Consider the following 17048-nt stretch of genomic DNA (forward strand, 5'->3'; position numbering starts at 1 on the left):
CTATACGTATATCTATTGTCGCCTCCCCTCCCCCCGCTCCTGGGGGGCCCCTCTGCCCCTCCCCCCTCGTCGCCTCCCCTCCCCCCGCTCCTGGGGGGGCCCCGCCCAGGCCCCGCTCCCCGCTCCTGGGGGGCCCCCTCTGCCCCTCCCCCCTCGTCGCCGCCCTTCCCCCCCCGCTCCTGGGGGGGCCCCTCTGCCCTCCCCCCTCGTCGCCTCCCCTCCCCCCGCTCCTGGGGGGTCCTCTGCTCCTCCCCCCTCGTCGCCGCCCCTCCCCCCGCTCCTGGGGGGGCCCCTCTGCCCCTCCCCCCTCGTCGCCGCCCCTCCCCCCGCTCCTGGGGGGGCCCCGGCCCCTCTCCCCGCTCCTGGGGGGGCCCCTCTGCCCCTCCCCCCTCGTCGCCTCCCCTCCCCCGCTCCTGGGGGGGCCCCTCTGCCCCTCCCCCCTCGTCGCCTCCCCTCCCCCCGCTCCTGGGGGGGCCCCGCCCCGGCCCCTCTCCCCTCCCCCCGCTCCTGGGGGGGGCCCCTCTGCCCCTCCCCCCTCGTCGCCTCCCCTCCCCCCGCTCCTGGGGGGGCCCCTCTGCCCCTCCCCCCTCGTCACCTCCCCTCCCCCCGCTCCTGGGGGGCCCCTCTGCCCCTCCCCCCTCGTCGCCTCCCCTCCCCCCGCTCCTGGGGGGCCCCTCTGCCCCTCCCCCCTCGTCGCCTCCCCTCCCCCCGCTCCTGGGGGGCCCCTCTGCCCCTCCCCCCTCGTCGCCTCCCCTCTCCCCGCTCCTGGGGGGGTCCTCTGCCCCTCCCCCCTCGTCGCCTCCCCTCCCCCCGCTCCTGGGGGGGGCCCCTCTGCCCCTCCCCCCTCGTCGCCGCCCCCCTCCCCCCGCTCCTGGGGGGGCCCCTCTGCCCCTCCCCCCTCGTCGCCGCCCCCCCTCCCCCCGCTCCTGGGGGGGCCCCTCTGCCCCTCCCCCCTCGTCGCCTCCCCTCCCCCGCTCCTGGGGGGCCCCGCCCCGGCCCCTCTCCCCGCTCCTGGGGGGCCCCCTCTGCCCCTCCCCCCTCGTCGCCGCCCTTCCCCCCCCGCTCCTGGGGGGCCCCCTCTGCCCCTCCCCCCTCGTCGCCGCCCTTCCCCCCCGCTCCTGGGGGCCCCCTCTGCCCCTCCCCCCTCGTCGCCGCCCTTCCCCCCCGCTCCTGGGGGGCCCCCTCTGCCCCTCGTCGCCGCCCTTCCCCCCTCTCCGAGGGGGCCCTCCGCCCCTCCCCCCTCGTCGCCGCCCTTCCCCCCGCTCCTGGGGGGCCCCCTCTGCCCCTCCCCCCTCGTCGCCTCCCTTCCCCCCCCACTCCGGGGGCCCCCCTCTGCCCCTCGTCACCTCCCTTCCCCTCCACTCCTGGGGGGGCCCTCTGCCCCTCCTCGCCTCCCCTCCACTCCTGGGGGGGCCCTCTGCCCCTCCTCGCCTCCCTTCCCCTCCACTCCTGGGGGGGCCCTCTGCCCCCTGTCCCTGCTCCTCCCCCCCCACTCCTGGGGGTAGGGCGCCTGCCCCTCCCCCTGCACCCTCCTGCCTCCCCATGGAGTGGTAGGTCTGCATCTCCCCGCTTCCATGCCCTCCCCCCACTTCAGGGCCACGTACGGGAGGGGGCTAGGGCACAGGTGTGTGGTGTCTGCAGGAGGTTACAGCCTGTCCCTGCCCACAGGCATGCCGCTGCCCCTCGCCGGGACCCAGCCCTGCCGCCCGGTGCCCACTATGGAGTTGGTGAAAGCGCCCGCAGACCTGGCCCAGCTGCAGGCGGAGGTGGGGCGCCTGGCGGCCGAGCTGCAGGAGGCGACGCAGGAGAAGGTCCAGGCCGCCCAGTACGGGCTGGCGGTGCTGGAGGAGAACGGGGAGCTCAAGCAGCGCTGCGGGGAGCTGGAGGGGCAGCTGGAGGGGCTGAGCTCGGAGCTGTCCCAAATGAAGGAGGTAAGGGGCTGGCAGGCACAGAACAGGGTCAGCCCAGTTACCACTAGGGTGAGCCCCCCACGTCCCCTGGCCCAGCGCCCTGTGTGTGTGCCCAGAATGGGGTCAGCCTGGGCACTGCCGGGGGAGCCCCCCACGTCCCCTGGCCCAGCGCCCTGTGTGTGTGTGCCCAGAATGGGGTCAGCCTGGGCACCGCCCGGGGGAGCCTCCCACGTCCCCTGGCCCAGCGTCCTGTGTGTGTGTGCCCAGAATGGGGTCAGCCTGGGCACTGCCGGGGGAGCCCCCCACGTCCCCTGGCCCAGCGCCCTGTGTGTGTGTGCCCAGAATGGGGTCAGCCTGGGCACTGCCGGGGGAGCCCCCCACGTCCCCTGGCCCAGCGCCCTGTGTATGTGTGCCCAGAATGGGGTCCCTGGGCACTGCCGGGGGAGCCCCCCACGTCCCCTGGCCCAGCGCCCTGTGTGTGTGTGCCCAGAATGGGGTCAGCCTGGGCACTGCCGGGGGAGCCTCCCCTGGCCCCGCGCCCTGTGTGTGCCCATTGCACCCAGCATTCTGCAGAGCACGTCGCGTGACGGACACCTCCTCCCCAGTCACCTCTCTCTGCCCTGCGTCCGGCAGGCCCTGGCTGAGTGCCACAGCAGCCACCGGCGGGCGGCGGTGGCCGGGGAGACCCGGGAGGAGAGCCTGGTGCGCGAGGCTGCGGCCAGCGAGGCCCAGCTCGCAGCCCGCATGGGGGAGCAGCAGGGGGAGCTGCGGCAGCTGCAATGCCGGCTGAGCAACGCGGGCGCTGAGAGCGAGCGGCTGCGCGCCGCCCTGCAGGGCCTGCGCCAGGTGAGTGCCCTGCGGTCCCCTGTGCCCTCTTTCCCCCTTGGCTTTCCCAGCCTCCTGGGACTGACCCTCGGAGCCTTCCGCACTCCTGCCTCATGCTGGACGCTCCCTGCAGCGAGCCCACCTCAATGGGACGCCTGTGGGAGGCTAATCATAGGGCCTGATCACATCAACCATGCTACCAAGGCTCGTTCACCTGCACGTCTACCAGTGTGACATGTGCCAGCAATGCCCCTCTGCCATGTACGTTGGCCAAACCGGACAGTCTCTACGTAAAGGAATAAATGGACACAAATCAGACGTCAAGAATTATAACCTTCAAAAACCAGGCGGAGATCACTTCAGTCTCTCTGGTCACTCGATTACAGACCTAAAAGTGACAATACTTCAACAAAAAACTTCAAAACCAGACTCCAAGAGAGACTGCTGAATTGGAATTCATTTGCAAACTGGATACAATTAACTTAGGCTTGACTAGAGACTGGGAGTGGATGGGTCATTACACAAAGTAAAACTATTTCCCCATGTTTGTTCCCCCCCTCCCCCCCACTGTTCCTCAGACATTCTTGTCAACTGCTGGAAATGGCCCACCTTGATTATCACTACAAAAGCCCCCACCCCCACCCCCCCCGGCTCTGCCACTGGTAACCGCTCACGTTAAGGGATCGCTCTGGTTACAGTGTGTCTGGTCACACCCATTGTTTCATGTTCTCTCTGTATAGAAATCTCCCCACTGTATTTTGCACCAAATGCATCCGATGAAGTGAGCTGTAGCTCACAAAAGCTCATGCTCAAATAAATTGGTTAGTCTCTCGGGTGCCACAAGTCCTCCTGTTCTTTTTGTGAATACAGACTAACACGGCTGCTACGCTGAGACCTATGGGAGGCTTGTACCCCAAGAGAGAGCACTGCCCACTTCAGCGGCTCTCAGCAGGGGGTTATTGGGTGTCTGGACCCAGCGTAGATGGTCCTTGGTTAGCGCAGAGAACAGGAAGTTACGGCCTGGCCTGGCCTGGCCACCCAGAGCCCAGCCAAAGGGTGTCCCCTTGGCTCCTGCTTTGTCCCTCTCTCCTCTGTCCCATCCCACCTGCCCCCCTCCCCCCCCCCATAGCTCTTGGTTCCCTTGCTGCTTGCAGTGGCTGGGTGTGTGTGGTCCTTAGTTGCTAGGTAGTAAATGGCCCGGTGATTGGATTTGCCTTGTCTACATGTTGGCCTGGGCCCCAAACCTGGGACAGCCAGGTGCCATTCCCACCTCCCCGAGAGCGAGCAGCCTTTCCCCACCACCTAGTTACCAGCTGGGGAAAGTGAGGCGCACGCAGGATTCATACCAAGTGTTACAGCAGGTTCTGTCTCTGCGCCCCCCCCCCCCCCCCCACAAACTCCCCCCTTAGGCCAGTGAGCACTCGGGGCCCGCGATGCCCCTGAGGTGGGCTGTGCCGTAGCTTGGGTCCCCGGGCTCTCTCCTTTCCCCCAGGGATCCTGGGTGGGCCCTCTCGTGCTCCTTGGGGGCATTAATGGTGCCCCTTTACCCCAGGAGTGCCAGGCCTTGGAGGCAGAGAAGGCCCAGCTGCGGGAGGAGCTGAAGCAGTACAAGAGCCGGGAGCTGCGGCAGCTGCAGGACTGCGCTGAGCTGGAGGAGGAGAACATCTCCCTGCAGAAGCAGGTGTCCCTGCTCAAGGGCAACCAGGTACTCGCCCCCAGCCTCTCGGGATGGCGGGAAGATCGCCTGGGGCCCCTGTGCTGGAGGGGCTGATTGTGCCTCACTTGGGACAGGAGAGGGCGAGGAAACCGCTTATGTGGCCTGTGCTAACTCTTCTTCCCCTCCTAAACCCTCTGAGGGCTTTTGGGGAGAGAACCCAGGAGTCCTGGCTCCCAGCGCCCCCTGCTCGAACCCACTAGCCCCCACTGCCCTCTCAGAGCCAGGGAGAGAACCCGGGAGTCCTGGCTCCCAGCGCCCCCACTAGCCCCCACTGCCCTCTCAGAGCCAGGGAGAGAACCCGGGAGTCCTGGCTCCCAGCGCCCCCTGCTCTAACCCACTAGCCCCCACTGCCCTCTCAGAGCCAGGGAGAGAACCCAGGAGTCCTGGCTCCCAGCGCCCCCTGCTCGAACCCACTAGCCCCCACTGCCCTCTCAGAGCCAGGGAGAGAACCCGGGAGTCCTGGCTCCCAGCGCCCTCTGCTCGAACCCACTAGCCCCCACTGCCCTCTCAGAGCCAGGGAGAGAACCCAGGAGTCCTGGCTCCCAGCATCCCCCTGCTCGAACCCACTAGCCCCCACTGCCCTCTCAGAGCCAGGGAGAGAACCCGGGAGTCCTGGCTCCCAGCGCCCCCACTAGCCCCCACTGCCCTCTCAGAGCCAGGGAGAGAACCCAGGAGTCCTGGCTCCCAGCGCCCCCTGCTCTAACCCACTAGCCCCCACTGCCCTCTCAGAGCCAGGGAGAGAACCCGGGAGTCCTGGCTCCCAGCGCCCCCACTAGCCCCCACTGCCCTCTCAGAGCCAGGGAGAGAACCCGGGAGTCCTGGCTCCCAGCGCCCCCTGCTCTAACCCACTAGCCCCCACTGCCCTCTCAGAGCCAGGGAGAGAACCCAGGAGTCCTGGCTCCCAGCGCCCCCTGCTCGAACCCACTAGCCCCCACTGCCCTCTCAGAGCCAGGGAGAGAACCCGGGAGTCCTGGCTCCCAGCGCCCTCTGCTCGAACCCACTAGCCCCCACTGCCCTCTCAGAGCCAGGGAGAGAACCCAGGAGTCCTGGCTCCCAGCATCCCCCTGCTCGAACCCACTAGCCCCCACTGCCCTCTCAGAGCCAGGGAGAGAACCCGGGAGTCCTGGCTCCCAGCGCCCCCACTAGCCCCCACTGCCCTCTCAGAGCCAGGGAGAGAACCCAGGAGTCCTGGCTCCCAGCGCCCCCTGCTCTAACCCACTAGCCCCCACTGCCCTCTCAGAGCCAGGGAGAGAACCCGGGAGTCCTGGCTCCCAGCGCCCCCACTAGCCCCCACTGCCCTCTCAGAGCCAGGGAGAGAACCCAGGAGTCCTGGCTCCCAGCGCCCCCTGCTCTAACCCACTAGCCCCCACTGCCCTCTCAGAGCCAGGGAGAGAACCCAGGAGTCCTGGCTCCCAGCGCCCCCTGCTCGAACCCACTAGCCCCCACTGCCCTCTCAGAGCCAGGGAGAGAACCCGGGAGTCCTGGCTCCCAGCGCCCTCTGCTCGAACCCACTAGCCCCCACTGCCCTCTCAGAGCCAGGGAGAGAACCCAGGAGTCCTGGCTCCCAGCATCCCCCTGCTCGAACCCACTAGCCCCCACTGCCCTCTCAGAGCCAGGGAGAGAACCCGGGAGTCCTGGCTCCCAGCGCCCCCACTAGCCCCCACTGCCCTCTCAGAGCCAGGGAGAGAACCCGGGAGTCCTGGCTCCCAGCGCCCCCTGCTCTAACCCACTAGCCCCCACTGCCCTCTCAGAGCCAGGGAGAGAACCCAGGAGTCCTGGCTCCCAGCGCCCCCTGCTCGAACCCACTAGCCCCCACTGCCCTCTCAGAGCCAGGGAGAGAACCCGGGAGTCCTGGCTCCCAGCGCCCTCTGCTCGAACCCACTAGCCCCCACTGCCCTCTCAGAGCCAGGGAGAGAACCCAGGAGTCCTGGCTCCCAGCATCCCCCTGCTCGAACCCACTAGCCCCCACTGCCCTCTCAGAGCCAGGGAGAGAACCCGGGAGTCCTGGCTCCCAGCGCCCCCACTAGCCCCCACTGCCCTCTCAGAGCCAGGGAGAGAACCCAGGAGTCCTGGCTCCCAGCGCCCCCTGCTCTAACCCACTAGCCCCCACTGCCCTCTCAGAGCCAGGGAGAGAACCCGGGAGTCCTGGCTCCCAGCGCCCCCACTAGCCCCCACTGCCCTCTCAGAGCCAGGGAGAGAACCCAGGAGTCCTGGCTCCCAGCGCCCCCTGCTCTAACCCACTAGCCCCCACTGCCCTCTCAGAGCCAGGGAGAGAACCCAGGAGTCCTGGCTCCCAGCGCCCCCTGCTCGAACCCACTAGCCCCCACTGCCCTCTCAGAGCCAGGGAGAGAACCCGGGAGTCCTGGCTCCCAGCGCCCTCTGCTCGAACCCACTAGCCCCCACTGCCCTCTCAGAGCCAGGGAGAGAACCCAGGAGTCCTGGCTCCCAGCATCCCCCTGCTCGAACCCACTAGCCCCCACTGCCCTCTCAGAGCCAGGGAGAGAACCCGGGAGTCCTGGCTCCCAGCGCCCCCACTAGCCCCCACTGCCCTCTCAGAGCGGGGGAAAGAACCCAGGAGTCCTGGCTCCCAGCGCCCCCTGCTCGAACCCACTAGCCCCCACTGCCCTCTCAGAGCTGAGGGGAGACCCCAGGAGTCCTGACGCCCCCCCGGCAGGTGGAGTTTGAGGCCCTGAAGCACGAGCTGCGGTGCCGGGATGAGGAGGCAGTGCTGGCCGGAGCCCAGCTGGAGGAGCTGGGGCGGCTGCGGGAGCTGGCAGAGCGGCAGCTGGAGGAGGTGCTGGAGACGCTGGCGGTGGAGCGGGAGCAGCGGCGGGAGCTGCGGCGGGAGCTGGCGGCCTGCACCGGGGGCCGCCCCGGCTCGCTGGGCAGCCTGCAGGCCGGCCTGGAGGAGCTAAGCCAGGATGAGGAGCTGGACAGCGGCTTTGCCAATGGCAGCGCCAGCGTGGGGGACTTCGGGGAGCGGGCGTCCACTCCCCACGCCCGCCCTGCGCCCAGCCTCGTCGCCGACCTCTTCAGTGAGCTCAGCCTGGCCGAGGTGCCCAAGCTGCGGCAGCAGCTGCTCCAGGTCAGGGGCGGGGCCTGGGGGGTTCCCTGCTGCTCTGGTCAGTGGGGCGCGGCCTGCTCCAGGTTGTGGGTGGGGGCATGGGGGTTTCTTGCTGCCTCAAGGTGGGGGCAGGGCCTGGGGCGTAGCTTGGGGCAGGTCTCGGGGTTCCAGCCGTTCCGGGTAAGGGAAGATCCCGGAGCATCTTGTGTTAGGGGGCGGCTGAGCACCTCGCGGTGGGGGTCTTGTGCCAGGGGCTCCCAGGGGAGGGTGGCCTGGTGTCTCCTGCCCTGCACCCGACCCCGGTTCAGATCCAGGAGTGGATGAAGGGCTGAGCCCATTAGGTGGGTGAAGAGGGGCCTAGCCACGAGCAATGGGCAGCCCGATTGGCAGGAGCAGCTGCGGGGGGGGGGAAACGTGTCATCAGTTAACCCCTTCATTGCCAACCCCCCTTCTCTGCACATTAATGAGGCCATTCAGACTTCAGTAACCAGGAAGCAGCCTTCCCTGCCCCCACCCATTTTGCCCCTGGAATGTCACAGCTGGTGTGAACTGGGAATCCCTTGCGCTTGGTCCCAGCAGTGAGTCCCGCCTGTCTCCCAGCGTCGCCCGCAGCTGGCTCTCGCCTGCGCGGTCGCCCTTGCTGAGGGGGTGGAGCAAGGCAGGAAGCCACTGGTACACCCCACATCCTGCAGCAGCAGGCCCCCCGCAGAGCGCATCTTGTCTCGCTTGGTGGCTGCCCTTGGTGGGCCCTGCCAGGTTAACGCTGCGCCAGGCCTCCATGCCAGCTCTGGCGTGGCTTCTGCGGAGCCCCCTCCCCCAAGTTGTCTCTGGTACCCAGCAGATCTCCGAGCCCCTGGCAAGCCGGTGCTGTAACCATCCAGCCCCCTGGGGCTTTCCACAACACGCCCTTGTGCTTGGTAGCCACAACGCTGCTGTTCTGGCTTCCCGTCGAACCCGCACAGCACTCGGAGACACGGCCCGGGAGCCCCCACCCGTCGTGTGCTGGGTGCCGTATGCCCCCTTCCCCCCATGGAGACTGGCGCCTGGCGCAGTGCTCACACACCAAGTCCCTGAACTTGAACAACGGGGGGAGGGGAGAGAGGTGTGCCAAAGGTCACAGCCAATCTCTGCCAAATTGGGGATTGAACCCAGGAGTCCTGGCTCCCAGCCCCCCTGCTCTAATCCACGAAACCCCTTGCTCCCCTTCCTCAACCCTCTGAGGGTGTTTGGGGAGAGATCCCAGGAGTTCTGGCTCCCAGCCCCTGTCAAGGGGTCCCCGGGCGATGCTCTGGATCTGCTTCCTACGTAGCCGGGCAGGACTCTGGGGGAGTCTCCTCTCGGGGAGCAGCCTGTCTGCAGGACACACAGCTCACCCAGCTTCCCCCTTCCTGGGTCTGACCCCGGAGCCTCCAGCCTCCTCTGCCCCTCCGGGCGCTTCCCACAGCGAGTCTGCTCAGGCAGGGTCCTGGGGGGGCCAGAGGGTTCTGCCCCCCAACTCCGCAGTCAGACGGGACTCTCAGCCAGCCAGTAAAACAGATGGTTTATTAGACGACAGGAACAGGGTCTAACACAGAGCTTGTAGGTGCAGAGAACAGGACCCCTCAGCTGGGTCCATTTTGGGGGGCAGTGAGCCAGACAACCCCGTCTGCCCTTCACTCCATGTCCCCAGCCAGCCCCAAACTGAAACTCCCTCCAGCCCCCCCTGCTCTGGGCTTTGTCCCTTTCCCGGGCCAGGAGGGCACCGGATCTCTTTGTTCTCCAACCCTTTAGCTCTCACCTGGCAGGGGGGAAGGGCCCAGGCCACCAGTGGCCAGGAGACAGAGTGTCACCATTTATGGACCCTGGCCCTTTGCTCTGCAACCATTACACCCCCTGCCTTATCCCACCCTCTAAAGACTTATGAAATGCCTAGGGGAAACTGAGGCATCCCTACAGTATTCAGAGGAAACATTAAGAACAGTTCTGCTTCATCACAGCCCCCCCGCCCCCCAACCCCTGCCACTCTAACACACAAGACCCCATGCTCACAGGCCTGCCATTTCTCTCTCTGCAGGTGGACCGGGAGAAAGCCTGCCTGGCAGCTGATGTGCAGGAGGCCCGGGGGCAGCTGGACAGCGCCAGGGTGGCCTTGACAGATCAGCAGCAGCGCAATGGCCTCCTCCTGGAGCAGCTCAAGGCCAGGCCAGCATCCCCGGAGCCCCAGCCCTGGCAGGACCTGGTGGCGCAGCTGGAGGGGCAGCTGCGGGCCTCCCGGAAGCTGGCAGGGGAGCTGCAGGCCCGGCTGGCCCAGGCCCAGGAGGAGCTGCTGGGGCTGATGGAGGAACTGGCCACCCTCTACCACCAGGTCTGCGCCTGGCGTGGCCTGACGCCGCAGCGGGTGGTGCTGGATTATTACCGGGACGGGCGCGGCACCAGGAGGCTGCTGGGCAAGAGGGAGCCGGCGGGCAAGACCCATCTCCAGCCGGAGCCAGGGGCGGGGCCCTGTGAGGACCAGTCACCCGCTGGGGAGCCCCTCAATGTCTCCCACCTGGCGGTGGTGCTGCGGGAGCAGCTGGGGCACCTGCAGGGGGCGCTGGTCCTGTGGCAGCAGCGGCCCCCCGGGCAGGGCCTGCCCGCCGCCGAGCTGGAGCAGGACAAGGAGGTGCTGGCTGAAGAGGTGATGAAGCTTCGCTCCCTGCTCAGCACCAAGCGGGAGCAGATCGCCACGCTGCGCACTGTGCTCAAGGCCAACAAGCAGGTGGGCGCGCTGCGGGGGGCTCGTCCATGCCCCCGGGCACCTTGGGGCAGCCTGTCTGGATCCAGTCAGCCATCTCCTCTAATGGGGGGAGGGTTGTGGCTGCAGTGGGAGCTGTGTGCGTGGGGGGCGCAGGCCCAACTGACTCCGAGATGCAGAGGCTGTCTGTATGGGGGGGCTGTGGGCGTGTCCGGGGACATGGGCTTGTCCGGGTCTCGCCCCCCAGAGGGCAGAGGCTGGGTGGGGGTGGGGGCTGCGGGCCCAGCTGGCTCTCACCCCCGTCTCCACAGCCGTCTGTGGGTGTGTCCGGATGCGTGGGGGCGTGGGCCCTCCGGCTCTCACCCCCCAGCTCCTCCCAGAGGGCAGAGGCTGTGGGTGGGGGATGGGGATTGCATGCAGGAGGTGTGGGCCCATCCGGCTCTCCCCTCCCCACACTGCCTTGTTGCATGGGGGGGGGCACGGGCCCGTCCAGCTCCCACCTCCCGTCTCCCCCAGAGGGCAGAGGGTGGGGTTGCGGGGGGGGGGGGGGCCACGGGCCCGTCCAGCTCCCGTCTCCCCCAGAGGGCAGAGGGTGGGGTTGCGGGGGGTGGGCACGGGCCCGTCCAGCTCCCACCTCCCGTCTCCCCCCAGAGGGCAGAGGGTGGGGTTGCGGGGGGGGGGGGGCCACGAGCCCATCCAGCTCCCACCTCCCGTCTCCCCCAGAGGGCAGAGGGTGGGGTTGCGGGGGGGGGGGGGGCCACGGGCCCGTCCAGCTCCCGTCTCCCCCAGAGGGCAGAGGGTGGGGTTGCGGGGGGTGGGCACGGGCCCTCCGGCTCTCTCCCCGCAGAGGATGGGGTTGCGGGGGGGGGCACGGGCCCGTCCAGCTCCCACCTCCCGTCTCCCCCCAGAGGGCAGAGGGTGGGGTTGCGGGGGGGGGGGGGGCCACGAGCCCATCCAGCTCCCACCTCCCGTCTCCCCCAGAGGGCAGAGGGTGGGGTTGCGGGGGGGGGGGGGGGCCACGGGCCCGTCCAGCTCCCGTCTCCCCCAGAGGGCAGAGGATGGGGTTGCGGGGGGGGGCACGGGCCCGTCCAGCTCCCACCTCCCGTCTCCCCCCAGAGGGCAGAGGGTGGGGTTGCGGGGGGGGGGGGCCACGAGCCCATCCAGCTCCCACCTCCCGTCTCCCCCAGAGGGCAGAGGGTGGGGTTGCGGGAGGGGGGGGCACGGGCCCTCCGGCTCTCTCCCCCCAGAGGGCAGAGGGTGGGGTTGTGGGAGGGGGGGGCCACGGGCCCGTCCAGCTCCCACCTCCCGTCTCCCCCAGAGGGCAGAGGGTGGGGTTGCGGGGGGGGGGCACGGGCCCTCCGGCTCTCTCCTCCCAGAGGACAGAGGGTGGGGTTGTGGGAGGGGGGGCACGGGCCCGTCCAACTCCCACCTCCCGTCTCCCCCAGAGGGCAGAGGGTGGGGTTGCGGGGGGGGGGGGCACGGGCCCTCCAGCTCTCTCCCCGCAGAGGATGGGGTTGCGGGGGGGGGGGCCACGGGCCTGTCCAGCTCCCACCTCCCGTCTCCCCCCAGAGGGCAAAGGGTGGGGTTGCGGGGGGGGGGGGCCACGAGCCCGTCCAGCTCCCACCTCCCGTCTCCCCCAGAGGGCAGAGGGTGGGGTTGCGGGAGGGGGGGGCACGGGCCCTCCGGCTCTCTTCCCCCCAGAGGGCAGAGGGTGGGGTTGCGGGGGGGGGGCCCACGGCCCCGTCCAGCTCCCACCTCCCGTCTCCCGCAGAGGGTGGGGTTGCGGGGGGTGGGCACGGGCCCTCCGGCTCTCTCCCCGCAGAGGATGGGGTTGCGGGGGGGGGCACGGGCCCGTCCAGCTCCCACCTCCCGTCTCCCCCCAGAGGGCAGAGGGTGGGGTTGTGGGAGGGGGGGCCACGGGCCCGTCCAGCTCCCACCTCCCGTCTCCCCCAGAGGGCAGAGGGTGGGGTTGCTGGAGGGGGGGGCACGGGCCCTCCGGCTCTCTCCCCCCAGAGGGCAGAGGGTGGGGTTGCAGGGGGAGGCATGGGCCCACCCGGCTCTCACCCCCATCTCCTCCCAGACGGCGGAGGTGGCGCTCTCCAACCTGAAGGGGCAGTACGAGGGGGAGAAAGCCCTGGTGTCGGACACCATGCTCAAGCTGCGCCGCGAGCTGAAGGCCTTGAAGGAGGACGCCACCACCTTCTCCTCCCTACGCGCCATGTTTGCCAGCCGGTGAGGGGAGCCCCCGATGGGCACAGGGCTGGAACTGCCCGCCAGGAAGCAGGACTGCTGGGTGGGGACGGGGCTAGCCACAGGGGACCGAGCCGGGGCGGGCGGAGCCCCCAGCCTGACCCCCTGTGTCCCCCAGGTGTGACCAGTACGTCTCCCAGCTGGACGAGATGCAGCGGCAGCTGGCCGTGGCGGAGGATGAGAAGAAGACGCTCAGCTCCTTGCTGCGCATGGCCATCCAGCAGAAGCTGGCTCTCACCCAGCGCCTGGAGAGCCTGGAGAGCCCGGCCCACGGCACCCGGGCCAGACCGCGCAGCACCAGGAGCACCGCGGTATGGCACAGGCCAGCCCCAGCCTGTTAGCCTGCCCCCTTCCTGGCTTCCCAGGGGCACCTCCAGGTGGCACAGAACCAGGATGGGGCTTTGGAGGGCCTGGCTGCATCCCACAGCCATGGTCCTGTTCCAGACCTTGGGGCCGGAGGGGGTCCCCTCATCCCCTGCCCCCAAGGGTGGCAGCCTGGGTCCCCAGCAGTTGGGGGGCATGGGCTCCTGTGCTCCTGACCCCCAACAAAGCCCCTTGCTGGGGTGGGAGTTCAGGTGCCTGGAGGTGTCTCTTTCTGTCTCTTGAAGTGAAGGGCTCAGGCTCTCTGCAGACTCAGGCAAACCTCCCTGGCTACCGGTTGTCCAGCCATGGGGCCTGTGCCCTGGCTGGTCTCTGCCCCCCAGGCAGGCAGGGGGCAGTGGGGCTAAGCTGTGAGGTGGCCAGGCCATCTCCCCTTGATATTGGTCCCAGCCTGCGGGGCAGGGATCGGTGCCGTGGGTTGTGGGGGTATCCCCTTTGCTCTGCTCCGAGGGTAACTGGGTTTTTCCCACGCAGCACTGAGACCTCAGCGGCCTCGCAGAGAAACATGCAGGATCGGTGCCAACCAGAGCCAGCCCCGGGACCGGCACCGCCCTTCACCGCTCGTGCCTTCAATGCTGCAAACTGCCGACAGACCCCTGACCTCTGCCGCAGCTGCCCCCGCCAGTGGGCGGCTGCCGGGCCTTAACTGCTCAGGGCTAGGTAGGGTGTAGCCAGCCGGCCGGCTGGGGGCAGAGCACTGGCCGGTGTCTCTGCCTTGCTGCGGGAGACCTCCTCCTCCTCTTGCCCTCATGGGGGTGGCTCAGGGTCCCACACTTACAGGGCAGGGGCCAGGCCTGGTGCTCAGAGACCCCCCCCCCCCACCCACACGTACAGGGCAGGGGCGTCTCGGGGTGGGGCCGGGCCTGGCGCTCAGAGACCCTCAACCTGCACTTTCGAGGCAGTATCCCCTTTTCTCACTGCACCATTTTGCACTTAGAGCTGGCGATCTCAGGGGAGTGGCGGGGGGGTACCCGGGGGGGGCGCATGCGCTGTATGGACTGCTCTGTGTATCCCCCAGGGTCAGACACGTGACCGGGCCCTGGTTACTTTGCCTCTAATTAAACAGCTTTTGTCTCCTCTCGGGCCTGGAACTCCGGTCGGGGGGTGGGCGACGGCGCTGCGTGGCCCGTGCCACGCACCCCACGACTGTAGGATGGGGGCGGATCAGAGTGGATGGGCTGGGGGAGCTTGGGGGGCAGGCTGGCTGTGAGGGCACCTCATGCTGGCTTTAGCAGGGGCTGGGGGGGTCTTTGCTTCGGCCTCCCACCTGAAGTGCCAGGTGCTGCACTGATCGCCCCTGTACTGGCCACCCCATACGCCTCCAGCCTCCCATGGCACAGCTGGGTCAGGGCCCACACTGTGTGGAGTGCTACATTCCCACCCCTGGTGCTTGGAGTCCTCTTGTTGTATGGGGTCCCCCATAGACCCTTGGGCCTGAGATCAGGGCCCCCCATTGTGCTGGGTGCTGCATGGCTCCCCTGCCTGAGCTGGGGGTCCCAGTGTGGGCTGGGTGTGGCACAGTCCCTGCCTGCAGGAGCTCCTGGCCTGGAGCAGACAAAGGGGGGGAAAGTGAGGCCCAAGGGAGGCCATCCTTGCCCCTCGCTCATAGAGCAGGTCTGTGGCAGAGGTGGGGATAGAACCCAGGTGTCCTGCCTCCCAGCCTTCCCACTCCACCCCCCTGCCTGGGCCCCTGGCTTACCGGAGAGGAAATGAAAATCTGACCCGCCTGGGGCTGGCTTGGTCTAGACGGGCCCTTGGCAGGGGAAGCAGTGACTCAAACCTGGCTGGGAATATGAATGAGATGGGGGTGGGTGCTGTCAGGCTGGCTGCTGTGCAGATCCCAACTGGGGGGGCTATAGGGGTGGGTGCTGCGCAGCTCCCCTTGACCTGGCCCTCTGCAGCCCCTGCATTGGATTGTAAGGGTGAGCAGGGAAACTGAGGCACAGGGGGTGTGACTTCCCCCAAGGTTACACAGCGGCTATGACCCGGAATCCTGGCTCCTAGCCCGCTTTCTGCTCTAGCTCCCTAGGCCCCATTCCTCTCCCAGAGCTGGGGAGAGAACCCAGGAGTACTGTGAGCACCCCTCCCCCCACTCTAACCACCAACCCCGGGGGCGGGGGGGAGCGGAGATCACCGTTCAGCTGGATCTCACTGGCTGCACTTCCTGCCTTACATAACGTCCAACTGCTCACCAGCTGGCCTGCCCCAGCCTCCTGCCAGGGGCCCCTGTAACCAGCCCAGCCGGGGGGGCTACATCCCAGCATCAGGTGTGGGCCCCCTAGAACCAGACTGGGGGGCCATCCTTTCATCAGGCAAGGGGCCCCTATAACCAGCCCCAGACAGAGGGGCCATGTCTCTGTGCCAGGCAAGGGGTCCCTGCATAAGTGATGCCAGCTGGAGAGGCCGGTCCCAGCGTCAGGCGTGGGGTCCCCTGTGACAAAGTGGGGGGTTCTCTTGGTTTTATCAGTGGTTTGCATGCAGAGGGGGTGGGACTCAGTTTCCCTGGGTGTTACGGGTTTAACAAGGGGGTGGGAGAGGGGGTTTGTGGGGACACTAGGGCCAGTGAGGGAACGTGGGACCCCGGCCAATGGCCTGGAGAGTGGAGACCCCAGCGACTGGGGATCGGCAGCCCCAGCTTGGGAGTCCCAGTTGGGTCTGGCCAGTGGGGGGTGTCACGGAGTCCCTGGGCGATGCTCTGGAACTGCTCCCCATGAAGCCAGTCAGGACTCTGGGGTAGTCGCCTTTCTGTGAGCAGCCTGTCTGCAGGACACACAGCTCACACAGCTTCCACCTTCCTGGGTCTGACCTCAGAGCATTCAGCATCCTCTGCCCCTCCGTGCGCTTTCCCCCAGCGAGTCCGCTCAGGCGGGGCTCCTGGGGAAGCCAGAGGGTCCTGCCCCCCAACTTCGCAGTCAGACGTGACTCTCAGCCAGCCAGTAAAACAGAAGGTTTATTAGACGACAGGAACATGGTCTAACACAGAGCTTGCAGGTGCAGAGAACGGGACCCCTCAGCTGGGTCCATTTTGGGGGGCAGTGAGCCAGACAACCACGTCTGCACTTCACTCCATGTCCCAGCCAGCCCCAAACTGAAAACCCCTCCAGCCCCTCCTCCTCTGGGCTTTGTTCCTTTCCCGGGCCAGGAGGTCACCTGATTCCTTTGTTCTCCAACCCTTCAGCTCTCACCTTGCAGGGGGGGAAGGGCCCAGGCCATTAGTTGCCAGGAAACAGGGTGTCGGCCATTCTCTGTGTCCAGACTCCTGCATACACCTGCCCTCTAGGGCTCTGCAATGATCATACACCCTTACCCCACCCCCTAGAGACTTAAGAACTGCCTAGGGGAAACTGAGGCACCCCCACACTATTCAGAGGAAACATTAAGAACAGTCCCACTTCATCACAGGGGGACAATGGGCTGCGGAGAGAGGACCCCGGTGACCGGTCCAGCCAGAAGGGGCCCAGGCAACCCTGTTTACCAGGCGACAATGGACAGAGGGGGGGCTTGGGGCCGGTGAGATCGGATGCCCAGCTGGGAAGCAGGGGGGCTCTGGGCTGGAGAGAGGGAGCAGGCAGAGCCCAGCTGGATGCAGGGGAGACTGGGATGTGTTGGGCTGAGGCGGGCCAGGCCTGAGGCCCAGAGAGTTTCCTATGCTGGGTTCAGACGCTCAATAAACCCTGCTGCTTTATGCCGGCTGAGTGTCACTCCAGTCTAGAGAACAGGGGGGCATTATTCTCTCTGGGTGTGGGGAGCTCGGGGGGGGCCTTATTCCCTCTAGGGGGGGGGAGCTGGGTGGGGGCATTATTCCCTCTGGGAGTGGAGGACCCGAGGGTCTCCTTGAGGGGCCCACGGCAGAGACAGACATGCTAAGGCTCAGAGCGGTGCGGTTCCAGGAGGCGGGGGGCTGGACCCCTGAGAAGGGCTCTTGCACTGATGGGGGTTCCCCCCAGGGACCGCATGGACCAAGAGTGGGCACGACCTGGGAGCCCGTGACATCGCCCTATAACCAGCCCCCGTGCCCACCCTGCTGGGGCCATGTCTTAGCACTGGGCAAGGTGTCCCCCTATAACCGAGCCCCTGCCCCACCCCAGAGGTGGCTGCATCTCAGCTGTGGGCAGCTTCCCCCCTTTGCGGCGGGTGGCTCAGGCTTGCGGGAGCCCCCAGCAGTGTCTGTCGGTCACGTTTAACAGC

General features: G+C 67.9%; 1 protein-coding gene across 3 annotated transcripts; it reads left to right on the plus strand.

Moving 5' to 3' along the window:
• The first annotated feature begins 1169 nt into the window (after nucleotides 1–1169).
• Nucleotides 1170–13939, plus strand: LOC125628034 (protein bicaudal D homolog 1). Of its 3 annotated transcripts, XM_075122425.1 has the most exons (9): nucleotides 1393–1550; nucleotides 1669–1931; nucleotides 2544–2756; nucleotides 4288–4440; nucleotides 7127–7537; nucleotides 9570–10253; nucleotides 12310–12461; nucleotides 12598–12790; nucleotides 13335–13939. In XM_075122425.1, exons 2-9 carry the CDS (start codon nucleotides 1671–1673, stop codon nucleotides 13338–13340), a joined length of 2073 nt encoding a protein of 690 aa, XP_074978526.1. In that variant the 5' UTR covers nucleotides 1393–1550; nucleotides 1669–1670; the 3' UTR covers nucleotides 13341–13939. The 3 variants fall into 3 exon arrangements, with proteins under 3 accessions (XP_048688702.2, XP_048688700.2, XP_074978526.1); XM_048832743.2 differs by having other exon boundaries at nucleotides 1173–1931; XM_048832745.2 differs by lacking the exon at nucleotides 2544–2756 and having other exon boundaries at nucleotides 1170–1931.
• Nucleotides 13940–17048: the final 3109 nt, after the last annotated feature.

Source organism: Caretta caretta, chromosome 23, assembly GCF_965140235.1.
Source record: "Caretta caretta isolate rCarCar2 chromosome 23, rCarCar1.hap1, whole genome shotgun sequence".
NCBI classification, from domain to species: Eukaryota; Metazoa; Chordata; order Testudines; family Cheloniidae; genus Caretta; species Caretta caretta.